This window comes from Macaca nemestrina, chromosome 3, assembly GCF_043159975.1.
Source record: "Macaca nemestrina isolate mMacNem1 chromosome 3, mMacNem.hap1, whole genome shotgun sequence".
Classification (NCBI taxonomy): domain Eukaryota; kingdom Metazoa; phylum Chordata; class Mammalia; order Primates; family Cercopithecidae; genus Macaca; species Macaca nemestrina.
Window position 1 is genome coordinate 138852957 of NC_092127.1, and position 18962 is coordinate 138871918.

General features: G+C 35.7%; 1 protein-coding gene across 3 annotated transcripts in view; it reads right to left on the reverse strand.

Moving 5' to 3' along the window:
• The window catches only part of LOC105477261 (nucleoporin 54), a 32657-nt gene that overhangs the window by 8686 nt on the left and 5009 nt on the right, over positions 1–18962 (reverse strand). For 2 of the 3 annotated variants that reach the window (XM_011733689.2, XM_011733688.3), the window contains 6 exons: positions 11836–12062; positions 9834–10021; positions 8335–8531; positions 7043–7097; positions 6479–6572; positions 1190–1297 (listed from right to left, as the gene is read on the reverse strand). In XM_011733689.2, coding sequence (XP_011731991.1) covers positions 1190–1297; positions 6479–6572; positions 7043–7097; positions 8335–8531; positions 9834–10021; positions 11836–12062 — 869 coding nt within the window. The remainder of the gene's footprint in view (positions 1–1189; positions 1298–6478; positions 6573–7042; positions 7098–8334; positions 8532–9833; positions 10022–11835; positions 12063–18962) is intronic. The other variant, XM_071093513.1, reaches the window with a different exon arrangement.

Consider the following 18962-nt stretch of genomic DNA (forward strand, 5'->3'; position numbering starts at 1 on the left):
AGAAAAATCAAAATAAAACTTCCTCTGAGTTCCAGATTTGTTACCCTAAAGTACATGCAGTATCTTTTTTTTTTTTTTTTTTTTTCTGAGATGGAGTCTTGCTCTGTCACCTAGGCTGGAGTGCAGTGGCATAATCTCGGCTCACTGCAACCTCTACCTCCCGGGTTCAAGCAATTCTCGTGTCTCAGCCTCCCGAGTAACTGGGATTACAGGTGCAAGCAACCATGAGTGGCTAATTTTTTTGTATTTTAGTTGAGATGGGGTTTCACTGTGTTGCCCAGGCTGGTCTTGAACTCCTGAGCTCAGGCAATCCACTCACCTCGGCCTCCCAAAGTGCTAGGATTACAGGCGTGAGCCACCGTGCCCGGCCCATGCAGTATCTTCTTATTCTGTTTTGTGTATCTATGGTGATGCCTCTTTTCTCACTACCAATTTTGTGTCTTTTGCTCTGCTTTTCCCTTCTTCTAGTTGATGAGATGCTTAGTAATTTTAATGGTCTTTTCGAAGAAACAGTTTTACAATTTATTCTTTCCACTATTACATTTTTTAGTTTTTCACTAATTTCACATTTATCTTTCTTTCTTTTTAGTTTCTTTTGGCTTATCTTGATATTCCTTTTCTACTTTGAGTACTCAGTTCCTTTATTTTTCACATTTGATCTTTTAAAATGAGATTTTTTATGACTGTAAATTTTCCTCTGAGTACAGATTTGGCTGTTTCCCATTGGTACTGGTATGTAATATTTCTCTTTTCATGATAGTTTATAATTTCAGTTGTTATTATTCTTTTAATTCCTCTTGTTAATTTGTAAATTCTATTGTTGTTTTTCAACCATTATGGTTACACTCCTTTTTCTAGCACTCAAAATAAAAAATTTTCTGAACTATTTTATGAAATTTATGAGACATCGATAATCTCACAGAAGCTTCCCTTGCACTAAGATACTTTATTTCTTCACTGCTTTCCCTCAAATTCTCACTAAAATATGAACTTTAGGATATTTTTATTCTCCTCACTCAACCCTATGAGACCTGTTTTCCAATTTCAAAGTTCTACTGAAAGAATTCAGTACTTCTAGTTTCACATTATTATTTTAGTCTTTTTTTTCTATTTTAAAAATCCATATTTAGTACATTATTTCACATACACAGCCTTATAAACACTGGGGGAAAAAAATCCAAATTACTACCTGTAAAGTTCTATGGGAAAGATCCATGAGTTTCCTCTTGTATTGCGCAATTTTGGCTACAGATGTAGTTTGATTCTTTTGTAGCTCACTAATATCTTCAGATATGATCTGTTTAAGAAAAAATTGGGGGGGGGGTGTTAATCAAATACCACAACTATTTATCAGTTACACCTGTATGGAAATTCTAATCTTGGGATAAGTCGGAGATGCATCCCTCAAAATATAAACTCTTTCCCTACAAATCTATGCTTATATTTCTTCCCTTTTTACATACCTAAAAATTTTTTAAAAGAATCATGCAAAGATATCTTTACAGCTCTAGGAAATTTAGCAATGAGGCAATACATAGAAAAAAATAAGCTGGGCATGGTGGCTCACACCTGTAATCCCAGCACTTTGGGAGGTCAAGGCGGGCAAATTACTTAAGGTCAGGAGTTCAAGACCAGCCTGGCCAACATAGTGAAACCCTGTCTCTACTAAGAATACAAAGAAGTAGCTGGGCGTGGTGGCGCGCACCTGTAATCCCAGCTACTTGGAAGGCTGATGCAGGAGAATCACTTAAACCCAGAGGACGGGGCTGAGATCGTGCTACTGCACTCCAGCCTGGGCAACAGAGTGAGACTCCATGTCACAGAAACAAAAAACAAAAAAAAAAGAGTGAGACTCCATCACACACACACACACACACACGCGCACACACACACAGCTGGGCACAGTGGCTCACTCCTGTAATCCTAGCACTTTGGGAGGCCAAGGCAAGAGGAGTGCTTGAGACCAGGATTTTGAGACAAGCTTGGGCAACATAGCAAGACCTTGTCTCTACAAAAAATAAAAAATTAACCAGGTGGAGTGCTATATGCCTGTAGTCCCAGCTCCTTAGGAGGCTGAGGTGGGAGGATGACTTAAGCCGTGATCACACTCCAGCATGTAGGGGTTGGGGGGAGGGAGGCGGAGAGAGAGGAAATTAAGGAATTTGAAGTAATATGGAATACAGCCAACAACCAGGTCTGAATGGAAGAAGTTAAGATGTATAAGATGATATCTAGGGGGTGTCTTAATAGACAAGTAGCCCTGTATGTAACTATTGACAGAAAGTACAGTACATTTCAACATTAACTGTTACAGAATACTTGGAGGGAGTCATCAGAGTGCAGAGGAAAAGGAGTGATATTAATGATGCAGCAGGATACATTTTTATGCCTCTGGATCTTTGACTCGCTATTTTACCTGACTGAAATCCACTATTCTGCCTTAGGAAGTCTTAACCTTACAGGGTCGGTTAAAACCTCACTATTTTATTAAAGCATCCCAATCAGAATTAATCCCATAATTGTCTCTATCATAATTAATCATTCTATGTCACTGGCTTATATTAACATGTTATAAGAAAGAGGATAAGACGATTGTGCAAGACATATTTTAGCACATCTACCTGCGCACATCACCTTTTAAAGAAACTTTCCAATGCCATGCCATGCTGAAAGGACAAAATTAGGTGGTCATGTTTTATATTACATAACCTAGGCAATCTCCCATCCCAATTTTGAAAAATCACCAGGGTTTTTAGATACAAGAGTACTTACGACATTATTTCCTACCAGTAATAACTAAAAAAATTAGACATGTTATCAGTCACAGTATTTACTAACAAATACTAAAACCATCTAGGAATTGACTCAAGAAAGAATGCTCAAGATTTTAAAAGGGAATATTTAAAAATTATTTTAAAGGACATAAAAGACCACAAGGATTAAAGAGACAAACCACATTCATGGATGAAATGATTTAATATTAAAATTCAATTCCCACAAATGAGTCTTTGCATCTAATGCAATTCCAACCATAATTCTAGCATTCTGACAAATTGATTCTAAAGTTTTTATGGAAGAATAAAGATCCATAAAGACCCAGAAAACTCTGAAAAGAAGAATCAAGATTAGAGATTCATTCTACTAGATATTAAGATACACTACAAAGCCCTAACACTAAAAAAATGTGGAATGGGTGGGTATAAGAACAGACCAACTGACCAATGATACATAAGAGAGGGTCTAGAAATAGATCACATATATATGGAAACTTAGTGTAATTTAAATTCTTTGATAATCATTGAGGAATATCACATTTTTATAGGCAATATTAAAAATATGGACCCACTATTTAGAGAAAAATAAATCTGGGTTCACACCACATACTTGATATAAAGGTAAACTCCATGATGACAACAAAAGACTCAAATGTGGAAGGTTAAACTGTAAATTTTTTTAAATGTAGGATACTCTCAGAATTTAGGGTGAAAAATTATTGAGGCAAATTCCCAAAAAGAAAACACAAGGCAAACATTTAATGGATATCATTACATTAAAATTAAGGATTTCTCTTCAACTACAGACACCAAAGACAGAGTTAACAGAGAGATGAGAAGAAGATATTTACAATGTTAAGTTCTGGACAAGATGAACTAAGTACGTGCAACCCCAATCTTCCCATTTAATACAGCTATAAAACTGGGATGGAATACATGGGGCAGCTATTTTGAGGACTCTGGCAGGAAGATCAGGGAAGATAGGAATTTAAAGTACCGCTGAACTTGTGGTGAGTTTACCCATTTTTCCCCTCAGGCATCCCTAGTCTGGTTTCAACCCAGCCTCAAACCTGGAAATGAGCATAAATGCTGAAAGGGAGCTCCAAGAGAAGTCTGCTAGTTCTAGGAGGAGGAGATACATCGTATTACCTAGAGAAAGGTTTCTCAACTTCAGCACTATTAATGTTGGGTAATTACTTGTTGTGGGAGTACTGTTCTGTACACTGTAGACTGTGTGCAGCATCTGGGCCTCTACACATGAGATGCCTATAGCACTCCCCAACCAAGAGTCTCCAGACACTGCCAAATGTGTTTTGGGAGACAAAATCACCACCACCACCATAAGCCACTACTAAGAAGTACTGCTCTAAGACTTGAAATAATAGATTAAAAGGAAATGCTAAAAAAAAAAAAAAAAAAAAAAAAAAGTCCAAATAACCCAAAAGAAAGCAGAAAAACGGAAACAGGAATGAAAAACAGAGGCTGCAAACACAAAACAAATAATGGTAGGACTAAATCCAAACTTTATGCCGTCTACAAGAATCTCACTTCAAATATAACAATATACGTAGGTTAAAAGCAAAAAGATGGACAAAGGTATGCCATACAAACACTTTTTATCAAAAGAAAGGTAGCGTGGCTATGTTAACATCAGACAAAGACTTCTGAGTGTCTGGAGTAAGTGTCCATGAACAGATGAATGGATAAAGAAAACAAGAAAACATGGTGTGTATGTGTACACATATATACACATACAATAGAATACTACTTAATCATGAAAAAGAATGAAGTGCTACCATTTGCAGCAACACAGATGAACTTGGAAGACATTTTGTTAAGTGAAATAAGCCATGCACAGAAAGATAAATTCTGCATGTTCTCACTCATACGTGGAAGCTACAAAAAAGTTGATTTCGTAGAAGTAGAGAGTAGAACAGTAGCTACTAGAGGTGGAGAAAGAGTAGGAGTAGGGAACTGCCAAAGGTTGCTTAACAGATACAAAGTACAGCTAGATAGGAGGATTAAGTTCCACTGTTCTACAGCGCTATAGGTAACTGTAATTCACAACCATTTATTGTATTTCAAATAGCTATAGGAGTGAATTTTCAAGGATACCAACAAATGATAAATGAATGGGGTAATGGATATGCTAATTACCCTTATTTGATCATTACACACTGTATCCATGTATTGAATTATCACAATATGCCCCGTAAATATGTAGTTATGTATCAATTAAAAATAATAATAAAAGAAAAAAGCCATTAGAGAAGATATAAAACTTACCGGGGATTAAGAGGGATATGATATAATAATAAAAGGTAAATTTGCCAAGAAAACACAACAATCCTATATAACAACAGCCCTTCAAACTATTAATACATTCTACAAACTATTAATGAAGTAAACACTGAGAAATGAAAGGAGAAAAACACAAATCCGTAAGTGTAGCTGTGAATTTCAACTCTCTTCTCAAACTAGCAGGCAGAAAAATCAACAAGAATACAGAACAGAAATGTTATCAACCAACTGGATCTCACTGACATTAATAGAAAACGTCACCTAAGAATTGCAGAACACACATTATTTTCATAGGCTCCTGGGATATAAAGCCTTAGTAAAGTTGGCCGGGCGCGGTGGCTCATGCCTGTAATCCCAGCACTTTGGAAGACTGCGGCGGGCGGATCACGAGGTCAGGACATCGAGACCACCCTGGCTAATATGGTGAAACCCCGTCTCTACTAAATATACAAAAAAATTAGCTGGGCGTGGTGGTGGGAGCCTGTAGTCCCAGTTACTCGGGAGGCTGAGGCAGGAGAATGGCGTGAACCTGGGAGGCGGGGCTTGCAGTGAGCCCAGATTGCGCCACTGCACTCTAGCCTGGGCAACAGACAGAGAGAGACTCCATCTCAAAAAATAAAACAAACAAACAAACAAACAAAACCTTAGCACAGTTAAAAGAATTGAAATCATACAAATTTCTCTGACCTTTAAGACTCTTTAAGTATTTAATTATGAAGTCTTTTTTTTGAGGAGTCTCACTCTGTCGCCCAGACTGGAGTGCAGTGGCACGATTTCTGTTCACTGTAACCTCTGCCTCCTGGGTTCAAGCAATTCTCATGCCTCAGCCTCCCAAGTTGCTGGCATTACAGGCGTGCACCATGACACCCAGCTAATTTTTGTATTTTTTAGTAGAGACCAGGTTTCACCATGTCGGCCAGGCTTCTCTTAAACTCCTGATCTCGACTGATCCACCCACCCTGGCCTCCTAGAAAAGTCTACTTTATGAAATAAAATATTAAGTATATTTAAGCATTAAGTAATTTTAAATTTGCTTCATCAATATACAATAATATACCAAGACAATTATATGTGAACACAAAAAAACTTAATTATAACCTTCATTTTCATAAGGCCCCATAAATAATAATATGCAATCCCTGGCTGAAACTGGAAATGACAGTCTAATTAATCTACTAAGCCAAGAATTCTAAATTCATTATCATACCAAATCAGATTCATATGATTTGGGGACTTCTATCATAAAGAAGGTAGTTGCATAAAACTATAATTATTAATTTGCAGTGTATGCTACATTGTTTCCTGATTAAGATAAAATAGTAGCACATATATTAAAAAGAAATAAATGGCTATAATCCCTTTCCCTACTTCCAGGGCCAGGGAATGAAAAGCTAAATGCTTACATCTAATCTGGTTTGATGTTGCTTAGTCATCTGATCTTGAACCTTCAGTCTTCGGAGAAGTTCCTTAAAACCCACCATTGGTACAGGAATTAACCTGAAGAAATGCAGTGAACAATTTTCAGATCTTAAGCCCATTACTACAAAATACAAGAAGTTAAGGTTTTAATAACATTCACGTAATTTTACATCAACTTTCTAGGGCTCTAAGGCAGATCTATGACTATTAGATAACCATGTTACACCAAAGAGATTTTATTCAACCTCCCTATTTTACAAATGAGGAAAAACAGGTCAGTCAAAACATTACATTATTAAATGCAAATGCAATTAGATTTTTCCACTCCTAGTTAGTTCTCACTATGCTATGCTGCCTTACCATAATCTTTTTTTTTCCTTTTTGTTTTAGCTGAAGCTTTAGCTGGACTATAATCAATATTTTTTAAAGACCATGAAAATGAAAATAAACTTCTCTTATATGTAATAATTATAATTAATAGCTCATATGTTTGCTTTCCTAGTAGCAAATATTAGTTCTTAAATGAAACAAGATGAAGACATACTTACTTTTCAGAATCAGGGTTATCTACCTTGGCCTGTTCCCAGATAATAGGATCAACACCTACCACAAATAAAAAATATTTTTTCTAAAACAATTTTCTGTTTTTATAATATGTGTATGACAAAGGCTTTCCTAAAGTAAGACCCTAAACCCAAAGCTATAATGAAAAGTGACTGTCAAATATGATCATGGTAAAAATACAAATTTTTGCAGCATAAATAAAGTTCAAAAAAAGTACAGACTGAAAGGAAGTATCTATAACCTATAGGATAATAGATTAACTTCCAGAATATAGAAAGAGTTCCTAAACATCAAAAAGGAAGACAAAAAAAATCTAGAAAATGGGCAAAGGACACAAATAGGTAACTCACAAAAAATACAAATGTAGCTAATAAACATATTAAAAATAAGTATTAATTTTTAAATTAATTATTTTGCCATCAGTGGCCAGAAAAATAACATTCCTGTTATGAATGTAAATGGTAGAACTTTCCCTGGAGGGCAATTTGGCAATATCTAACATACATAATATTGACTCAAAAATTTCATTACCAGAGATCTATTCTAAAGAAATATATACCAATGTGTTTTAAGACATGTTTACAAGGATGTTGTTAATTACTACATAGTTTGTAATAGTAAAAAGATAGAAAACAACTTAGAGGTGTTAAGTAAAGGTGTATCCTTGGAATACTATGCAATGTTTAAATATAGTAAGATTTATCTTATGTATTGACATGAAAAGTACTAACAAATACTATAAGTGAAAAAGCAAGCTGCAGATGTATATGCAGAATCCTTTTTTAAAAGATCTACATGTAAATATGCTTACATTTCAAATCACAGATAAAGGATTAAACAGAGTACCATAAATTGATAGTAGTTACTCCCGCAGAAAGGAACTAAAGGTAATCTATCACACAGTCAATCTAGTTATGCCATCCAGAATATTTTACAGTGAGAACACATTCAGGTTTTACTTGAATATTCAATGAATATGAGATAAGCTAGAAAAAAGCCAAAATTTTACTAGTAAATTACCTTCGGTTAGATGGATTATGGACTACTTTTCTTCGGTTCACTATTCCTCAAAATTTCTATTTTAATACATACATATTAGTTACATAATAAAAAACTAAATGAATACAAATATTCAAAACTATTTCCCAAATAAGTAGATATGTGATGATACTAATTTTATTAACATTAATAACCAACCAACACCTCTGAAATAGGGGGGGAGTGTTAGTTCTAAATCTTTCTCTTTTTTTTGAACTCTGTGATTCTAGAAACATACCAGCAGGAGGATTCTGTAAAAGCTGTTTGATCTGTGCAGGAGAAAGTTCTGTTCTAGTCATAGAAAGGGTTACACCAAGTTGCTGCAATTGTGTTTTTATATTGGCTTGTTCAAAATGGGCATATAGCGTTGTAGCTGGAACTCTTCTTGAAGTACCATTTGGTGAACGCTCAACAACATAAATTACAACTTCTGTCCTGAAGGAAGAATAACGAATTTATAAAATACGGAGCACAAAACTCATAGCCACAAACCTCAGCATATCATAGCATGTGATTTCAGAAGTGTAAGTTGAATTCAGACATGGTTGTTTTAGGAGGCAATTAAAATGTTTCCTTTTTTTTTTGTTTTTTGGAGCAAAGTTTGCTCTGGTGCCCAGGATGGAGTACAGTGGCGTGATAACTGCAGCCTCAATGTCCCAGGCTCAAGCAATCCTCCCACCTCAGCCTCCAAGTAACTGAGAGTACAGTCACACACCTGCTATGTTTAGCTTATGTGTGTGTATATACATAAAGTTCTGGGATTACAGGTATGATGAGCTGCTGTGCCCAATTGTTTTCTTCTTAAATCTTGAAAATAAAAAAGTTTTACTTAATGTAATGTTCATTTACAAATCAACCAAAATGATAAAGTTAAAATGAACCAGGTAAATAAGATAATATTTGGGATTTTTTTTTTTTTTTGAGACGGAGTCTCACTCTGTCGCCCAGGCCAGAGTGCAGTGGCGCAATCTCGGCTCACGCCATTGTCCTGCCTCAGCCTCCCAAGTAGCTGGGACTACAGGCTCCCGCCACCATGCCCAGCTAATTTTTTTGTATTTTTAGTAGAGACGGGGTTTCACCGTGTTAGCCAGGATGGTTTTGATCTCCCGACCTCGTGATCCGCCTGTCTCGGCTTCCCAAAGTGCTGGGATTACAGGCGTGAGCCACCGTGCCCGGCCAATAAGATCATATTTATAAAGTGGTTTGCTTAGCTGCAAAATCCTGTAAATGTTATTTATATAGAAAATTCTGTTGAAATTTATGGGTTCTCTGCAATTACAACCACGAGTAAAATCTGATTCAATTATTGCATCTCATTAATAATCATTCCTCCAAATATCCTAAAATAAATGTCTTGCCACGAACACTGAGAATTATACTTAGGTCAAGGGAAGTAAAGCAGTAACACTTATCCATGAATGAACATGAACAGTAATCAGTTAATAACATTTTCCAATAACATCTTTATGGCTCTCAATTTGCCCGTATCTATGACAAATGGTCCCTTCCTGGCCTGAATGAAAATCTAGAAAATTATTAGCATCTAGTAAGTTAAAAAATCCAAATTTTTAAAAAAGCTTTTAAATAAATGTTTTTATAAATACTGAATAATCACTACCTGAGAAAAGACATTCTGCTTTGAGATTTAATTTGTGCTTTAGCAACGAAAACATTATTGATCACTCCCTTAGGACCAGAAATAAATACACAATAAACAGTATATTTATGTATACTTACTGATCATCTGGCAATGTTTTAGTGCCCTCTACATTTACAGTAAGGGTCTGGTTTCCTCCCAAAACTTTATGCAATGATTCCACCAACTGTTGTTGTTGGCTTCGAATCTCTGTTTCTTTTTTGTTGAAAACTAAAACCACTAGCCCATCTTCATCTTTATTACTGGGCATGCAACTATAACCTACTGCCTGTGGAATGACAAAATAAACAATATAAAAAATATGTACGGATCTTAAATCAAGTGTTTAATATTAACAGCTTAATATCTGCTAAAATGGGAAAAACAACTTAATGTCTGGTAATTAAGGGAATAATGATTCTTCCCACCATTTTGTGCCCTAGGAGGTCACAAAATTATAAAGAAAAACTATTTTACCCGGGAATAACATTAACCGATATAGTAAGATTAAAATTTCCCCTTTGAGAGAGTAAAGAGCTTTCTCCCCTAAAACATTTTGATATTCATTATTGTTGGTTGTTTCTAAACCATATGCATGCAATTATAAAAGTGACTGTAAAAATCACCAACTAATTATCATTTATTTCACTATACAGATTGTTCCCAACTTAAGATTTTTCCATTTTATATGGTGTAAAAGCAATATGCATTCATATATACATACATGGAAACCATACATGGAATTCTGATCTTTTAGTTTTTATAAAATTATTATTATAAGATAGACTTGGTGTTAGATTATTCTGCCCAATTGTACACAGATGTAAGTGTTCTGAGCATGTTTAAAGCAGGCTAGGCTATGATGCTTGGTAGGTTAGGTGTACTAAATGCATTTCTGAATTACAATATTTTCAATTATGATGGGTTTATTGGGATGTAACCCATTACAACTTGAGGAGTATCTGTACATCTGATTCATGGAATCTTAAACTAAGTTTTAAATGTATAAAGAAGCAATTTACAAATACATACTTTTAAATCACAGTAATGACAGTCAACTTACAAATACTATAAAGAATATCTGTATCACTTTATTGGTTTATATAATACAAAACTTTATGAAACAGGATTGTATTTTTTCACATATTAATAGGACCAATTATACTTTTCTAAAGAATTGCTCTTTAGGTAGAAGCCTTTTATCCTTTTCACCACTCATCTGCAACTTTTAAAAAAGAATTTAAATTAACTCAAGTGTACATTATGCATTTTACCATGTTATACACCAACTTTATTAAATTGCTATATTCAACTTATGTCTATTATTGAATACCTCTTAGCAACTAAATACGTGTATCAAAATTTCAACTACATGCACTCAATATACTTTTTGTTAGTGATGAGACAAAGAGTTGTTCTGCAACAAGACAGGCTGACCACTTTATTCAAGGATCCCATCCTCAGCCTTACAGTTCCAAACACAGGGTTATGTACATATTGATTAGGTTTAAGAGACCAATGTAGGCCAATATAACTTCTAAGAGGCTGAGGTATAAACTGGAATGCAATACATAATTTGTTATGGAAAATGCATTACCAAATGGACCTAAATACTCTCACTGGCTGATAAAGAGCTTTTCTGAACAGACAAATGAGAAGGTTGTTTGGTAGGCAGGGAATAAGAACACAGAAAATGGGCAATACTGTTTTAATAGCTTTGGGGTTATACATGCCAAGGGGAATTCCTGTCTGCTGGTTAAGGTATACTCTCCTGGCCAATGTTAAATGAATACCACTAAATTGTAGTTTGGTGTCTCCCCTTTACAGGTGCCAAGCAAACCACTCTCCTGTTTACATTTTTTTTCTTCAGTTATAAATCACATTCTAGTCACACTTTCCTTCATTCATATTCTGGTCACCTTCAACCACACATATGTATGAAATCACTTCAATTTTATAATTTCTATATTTTCAAAATAAAAGTATAATCATACCATGTTCAAGGAGTAAAGACCCCAAGCAATTGTTATCCGGATATTAATCTAAATATATTTTCTGTTATACAAAATCTTCAATTGAAGATATAAACAGTATTAATAATACCTTAAATCGACAAAAGGGATTTTCTTGTGTGAATTCCACTGGCGGAATATTATTGTTGAAATAACCTTTTCCTGTTCCCCAAAAGGCCTGCAGTTGATTCCATTTCGCCAAAATAGCATCTCTCTCATCTCCCAATAGCGTTGGAGCAGAAAGAGCACTCGCAGTATTTATCAGCTGGTTGGACTGTGTAGGAGCTTGTGTAGGCTGACTGAAGAGACCACCTAATGCTAAAAAGGTACCCAAAATTAGTATTTAAAAACAAAACAAAACAAAACTTAATCCAGATCATAGGCATGGTAGGCAAAATAATGCCCCCGCCCCCCCACCCACAAAGATGCCCATATCCTAATCTACAGAACCTATAAATATGTTATCTTACATAGCAAAAAGAGCCTTTGTGGATGTGATTAAATTAAGCATGTTTAGATAGAGGGTTATCCTGGATTATCAGGAGGGACTCAATGTAATCATAAGATCCTCAAAAGTGGAAGAGTGAGCTCAGAGTCAAACAGATCTGAAGATGCTATGCTGTTGGCATATGGCAAGATGGAAGAAGGAGCCGCAAACCAAGAAATGCAGGAAGACTCTAAAAACTGGAAAATGCAAGAGAATGGATTCTCCCTTAGTGCCTCTAGAAGTAACACAGTACTGCCAAGAGCTTCATTTTAGCACAGTGAAATCCATTTCTGGACTTCTAATCTCTAGAAACTATAAAATAATAAACTTTTATTGTCTTAAGCCGCTAAGTTTGTGGTAATTTGTTATGGCAGCAATAGGAAACTAATACACTAGGCCAAACCTTATAACGTTAAATTTGCTTTTCTAATAATATATTTTGAGACAGGGTCTCACTTTGTTGCCTAGGCTGGAGTGCAGTGGCCAGATCATGGCTCACTGCAGCCTCAACTTTCTGGGCTCAAGCAATCCTCCTGCTTCATCATCCTGAGTCGCTGACACTACAGGAGTGCACCAACGTGCACCTGGTTAATTTCTTAAAATTATTTTTTGTAGAGACAGGGTCTTACTATGTTTCCCATGGTGGTCTCAAAACTTCTGAGCTCAAGAGACTCTCCTGCCTCAGCCTCCCCAAGTGCTAGGATTACAGGCATGAGCAACTGTGCCCAGCCCTAATGATGTTATCCAAATTAATTCCATTACCAGAACACAAATTAAGTCCACAATATTAAACCTACACATGAAAGAAAGAAAGGAGGGAGGGAGGGAAGCATGCATGAGGATGTAGGATGCATAAAGATGTAAGATTTTTTAAAATAACCATTATTACTGTTATATTTGTATAATAAATATAAATTGGGGGATACAAAGTCAAAGTCTAAAAATCATTGTTATATCAATACCAGCTTACTAAACATTTTCCTTTCTCTCATTATTAAAAAAATATAGTAATAACAAAAGGATTAACCATCAGTATTCTAGGCTAAAAATTTAGATGGCTGTGTAACTTTGGGCAAATCACTTAACCTCTGTGGGATACCAATTTCTCTAATGGAAAGAAGGGCCAAGTTCTTAGGGCAGATAAATATTTCCCAAAGTGTGAGATAAGTACGTCATCTTTTAACAAAGGGAGGAGCGAGTCTAAGGCTCAGAGCTTAAGGCAAAGGTATCTACCTAGAATTTATTAACACTATATTTTCTTTGTACTTAATTTCAATTACCTTTTCCTTAGAGCAAATGATACTAGTTTTCCACTTAGAGCAGCAATAAATTTTACTTTAAAATAAGTGTATTTAGTGTTTCAAAGTAAACTGATTTAAAGAAAATTCTTAAATAGTAATACAAATGGTATACAGATAAGGAGAAAACGTGAATACTAAAATGACCTGAGTTTTAAAACACTGTATTAGATATTATTTAAGTTCTCTTTCAGCTCTAAACATTGAAGGTCCATGGAGTTTCTACAGAGATAGAGAGAGACTCTTTTACTCTCCAGAAAAGTATTAATTCCCAAATGAGTATATATAAACGTTGGCAAGAACTGGACTAGAACTCAGAACACCTGAATCCTGGTTTATTATAAGGTCACTTTCTATCCTTCAGCAAGAAATTCCCAGGCTTTATCTTCCTCAACTTTTAAATGACATGAATCAACTGTGATCTCTATACTGAGACATACGTAGTCAGCCTCTCATTTTATACTTCACACTGAATTATGACTGTACCAGTTTACTTAAAGTTCACCAACTGGAGGGCACTGATGAACTCAAATTACAAAATCCAATACTCTTTTCAAGACCGAATAATATTAGACTTCTTATACCTTGCGACCTTCTCAGAGCCCTCTTGCTGTTGATTATTCCTTTGGCCCCCAAAGAAAATCTTCACCTTCTGCTGAATACACATCCTCCTTGAAAGCCCTTGTCCCTTAAATTTCCTGACAATACAGTCTCTCTTGGTTTTTTATATACATAAACACATTCATTCATTCACTCACCATTAATTCATAAAACAAATATTTACTGAGTACCTACTAAGTGCTCAGAGCTAAATGCTAAAGATACAGTGGTAAACAAGGTAGACAAGGTGCATTAAACAAACCGAACACATCAAACAAATATTAACAATTGTGATAAGTCCTTCAGAGAAGTACAGAGGTTCTGGGAGTACTAAATAAGGGAGCTGATCAAGCCTGAGAGAGGGGTCAAGAGAAGACAGTTCCATTAGCACTTCAGTTAGGGCCTAAAGGAAGGAGCCAGCTAAGCCATGGGGTAGGGGTAAAGGCAAGCAACATCTCTGTAGAGACAGAGAGAGGAAGATGAGTGGACAAAAGCAATAAGGAGGACTAACAATAAGGTAGGAAAAAACTAGACTAGTGTCACAGAAGTTAAGGTCTCCCACTGGCCAAATGCAACTAACTGAAACATATTTATTAAAGACCATGCATTCAAAATGGTAATTTTATGAAGTATAAGATTAAATTTTTTTAAAATCCTAACTCCTTGGATACCATAAGAAATAATGAGGCCACAAACTCATTTTTACAAAAAGTGTCCATTAAAAATAAAATTATCCTGCCTTTACTATCTAAACTGTGTATTAGCGTGATCAAGCAGTCTTGGAGGATGAAGAAAAAGTTCCTTTTACAGAAGAAATTTCAGTGTGATAGGGAGGAAATTAGAAAATCACCATTTTGCAACCCCTAATAAGATAACTGATTGAGGCAATAATCTTCAAGGAATGAAACCATTAGGTTTCATTAGTAGTAAGTAATCTAAAGTAGTAAGATAAAAATACGCTGTCACCAACTGAACCTACTGATCAATCTTAGCATCACCATAAGTGAGATAGTCTTTCAATGTGATGTGATATGAAGCACACAGCACCACTTGCAAAATGTTCTTACCAAAAAAGCAGAATCAAGTCCCTAAAGCAAACTTTATTTACCACAATTATGAGAGATAAAGTTAAATAATATTACAAGGAAGCAGAAGAAAAATACAGAATGGGGGACATTTAACAAGACAACTGGAAAATTTATGAGGGAAAAAAACAGAATGAGGAATTCTCTACACTAAAAAGAACTTAAGGGACATGACAAGAAAATGAATGTATGGTCCATGTTTGGATCATGAATCATGATTCAAACAAACCAAATAAGAAAATACTTTTGAGACATAGGGAACTCTGATTATAGATGGGGTATTAGATACCACCAAGGAATTATTGTGGGTTGGAATGAGGTACACATTTTTAAAGAGAGAAGTATAGTAAAGCATGAAATGACATGCTTGGGATTTGCTCTCCAATATGTCAGTGATTTAAAAAAAAAAAAAAGGAAAAAGGAGACAAGAACAAATGTGGCAAATTCTGACTTTTGATGACTCCAGCTGGTAGGGTTCACATCACTATTCTTTTTTTCTTTGTTAGCATTTTTCATAATTAAAGAACAGTAAGTGTTCACTGGATTTACTGAGATGATTGATGACCTTAACTTATTTGATAAAATAAAGAAACAAAAACCAGACTGGCAAATAGTTTGTGATGGGGAGGAGAGTGGTAGCTGAAGTGAATGTGAGATTAAAGTAGTTTTTTTGTTATTAATGTTTCAAGAAAAACTTTAGTTATTTATATGTGGATGAGAAGGTGAAGACTAGGGGAGGGAGTGCAGCTAGAATAATCAACAGCACACACACCCTGAGAAGGCAGGAGGTTGAGATCCCGAGTAAGGTAAAAAGAGGAAAATGCGGATAGAGGGAGAAAAAGAAATAGATTTGGTGGAGGGAAGGTGAAGGAATTGCAATAAGGAATTCTATTTTCTCTTTGTTTTTTTGTGTGTTTTTTTTTTTTTTTTTTTTTTTTGTGAGACAGAGTCTTGCTCTGTCACCCAGGCTGGAGGTTCAGTGACACGATCTCAGCTCACTGCAACCTCTGCCTACCGGGTTTCAAGCAATTCTCGTGTCTCAGCCTCCCAAGTAACTGGGACTACAAGTGTTCACTATCATGTCTGGCTAATTTTTATATTTTTAGTGGAGATGGGTTTCACCATGTTGGCCAGGCTGGTCTCTGACCTCAGGTGATCCGCCCACCTCAGCCTCCCAAAATGCTGGGATCACAGACGTGAGCCACTGTGCTCAGCCCTATTTTGTCTTTGAAGCAGCAGTCAAGGCCATCTGCTAAAAGTAAGAACAGATAAATTTGAGATTTGAAGAGAATAAAGGTTTAAAATTACTGCTATAGAAAGCGGGAGAATAAGCTGAAAGTAGAAATTTCACAGGATTACCAGGCAGCATTGAGACCTGAGGTTGGTGATCAAGAATTTAGAGAGATATTATCCCCTCTTCCATAACGTGTGATTTTTCTCAAACACTATCTAGATAGACAATTGGGCTTATAAAGGCTTGGGGTTTTTTCAGGCAAATGTGACAAAAATAAGGAAGTTTGGCATATTGGCAAGAGATATAGAAAATGGAAGGCCATGGAATCTAAGCTAGTTAGAATACTGAAGATAGAAAGAGCTAACAGAGCAGAAAGTATCAGTTGTCGAAAGATCCAACAGTCTTTTGAAGGATCCTATATAATCAATGCTTTGGCTTGGAAAGGACTTCTGGTGGTTGTCAGAAAAGCCAAATGTGACTTTTCCCCTTGATTCACAGGTGTTGCCAACTGAGATGAGTATAGCTGTGATTAGTAAAAGGGAGCTAATGAGTATGAGGAATACATGGACGGGCATCTCTATACTGAGAGATGACAAGCAGTGATCCTAACAATGCTGCTCAGTATTTTATGGTCAATAACCTACTTGGCTTGGGGGTACGAGATGCTGGCATTTAAGTGTTAGTGTTTCTAAGAGTTTTGTTCTAGTATTCTCCTCTTACTCTGGAATCAGGTCTCCTAAATGACATCATCCATATTCACCACTTTAAATACTACTTATGTTCTGATGGCTTTCATAAATATATACAACTACCCAGGGGACTCCTCAAACTCATTACCCACAAACATCTGCTCTTGCTTTAGTATTCTGTATCTTAGTAAAGGGCAAGGGATCCTTTAGTTATGCCATCCAGAAGCCCAAGTTACCTTTATCCAGTCATTAGCTTTTACTGATTCTGCAAGTTAAATCTCTCTCAAATTCACATTCTGTTTTTTCTCTCCACTCTTAACTGTCACTGCCTTAATTCAGGTCTTCACTATTTCCTGCTTAGATTTTGGCAACAGCTTCAGAACCCATATCTCTGCCTTCATTCCAACCCACCTATAGTCTATCTTTGTATTTCTCTAAGAGATACTTGTAAAAATCTGATTATTTTCCTGTCCAGCTTAAATCCTATAATGGTTTAGAATTGCTTAAAGGACAGCTCCTTAGTAGAACATATAAGGCATGCTAATAATCCAATTCATATCTATTTCTCTAACTCTCACCACTGACCCTAAGGTCATTTATGCATTAAAACTGCACTGATCTAGTTACTGGTCCCAAATGCATTATACTCTGCTATAAACGATGCCACGTTATTTCCTCTGCTTGGATACCCTAGAATCTCCTTGACTATGAGCAGGGATTGTGGTCTTCAACCTTGTACACCCAATGCCTGACATATGATACATACAATAAATGGCTATTACATAACAAAATGAGTCCCTTCCATTTTTAAAACAGCACCAGATTCAAATTCCCATTTTCCTAACAAAACTAAATGGAACTACAGTTACTCATAGTTGGAGAGACTATTTTAAGAAACAAAGGAAACACTTCATTTTTGCTGTCCTTTCCTTAACCACTTAAATATTTCATCAAATTTTGTATTTTTGCAGGATTGTGGAAAAGATGAATGACTGGAATAATTGAAGAATAGTTCTGAGAATAGTATTCTATTATCTTCATCCTACTGTTAGGCAATCCTTGAAAGTCATGTTTAATAAGTTAATAACTAATCTTCAATGACTGAGTAGGATGAATTTTAACTAGTCAATCAAGTTACTTAAGAAAAATGAAACAAAAGTAATTTTAAGAGGCATCAGATTGGAAAAGTGAAAACAGCACTAGAAGGAGTAGTTAAATTTACGTCCCTGTAAATTCAGAGGTATACAGGTAATTCACAATCTCTCACTTTCCTCTCTTCACTCATAAAATGGGGATAACAAAAGTATTATTTCACAGGGTTCTTGTGAGGATAAGTTAATCTATACAGAACAACCCCTGGAACCTACTGCCACACCAGCTAGTATGGATGGTTAGTAAGGAAGCCATCAAAGACTAATAACCAGACTGTGTCTAAGGGACTTGGGAGCCAACTTGAAAAGGCTTGCCCCGGCCAAAGATGTAATAATTTAAGCATCAATAAGAACGGTAACTGCAATGGATTAAAAAATAGCAACTAGTTTAAAGGCTGCAGTTTCTGACATTAAAAAAAAAATTGGTAATCTTTGGAGAATGCTAGACCACCAACTGTTTATTCTGAAAACCAGTAATAAAGAGAAAGAATCAACCAAACAGATGAAGTCAAGTTTCTCCTCATAGAAGTATTTCAACAAACAAATGAATCCAGGTGAAATGGCACTATTTGTAACCCCCAATGAATTAATGGATCTAGGTAATGATCACCAATGGCTCAATGGCTGATCAGCCATCACCAATGGCTGATCACTCAAAAAAAAGATACTATATG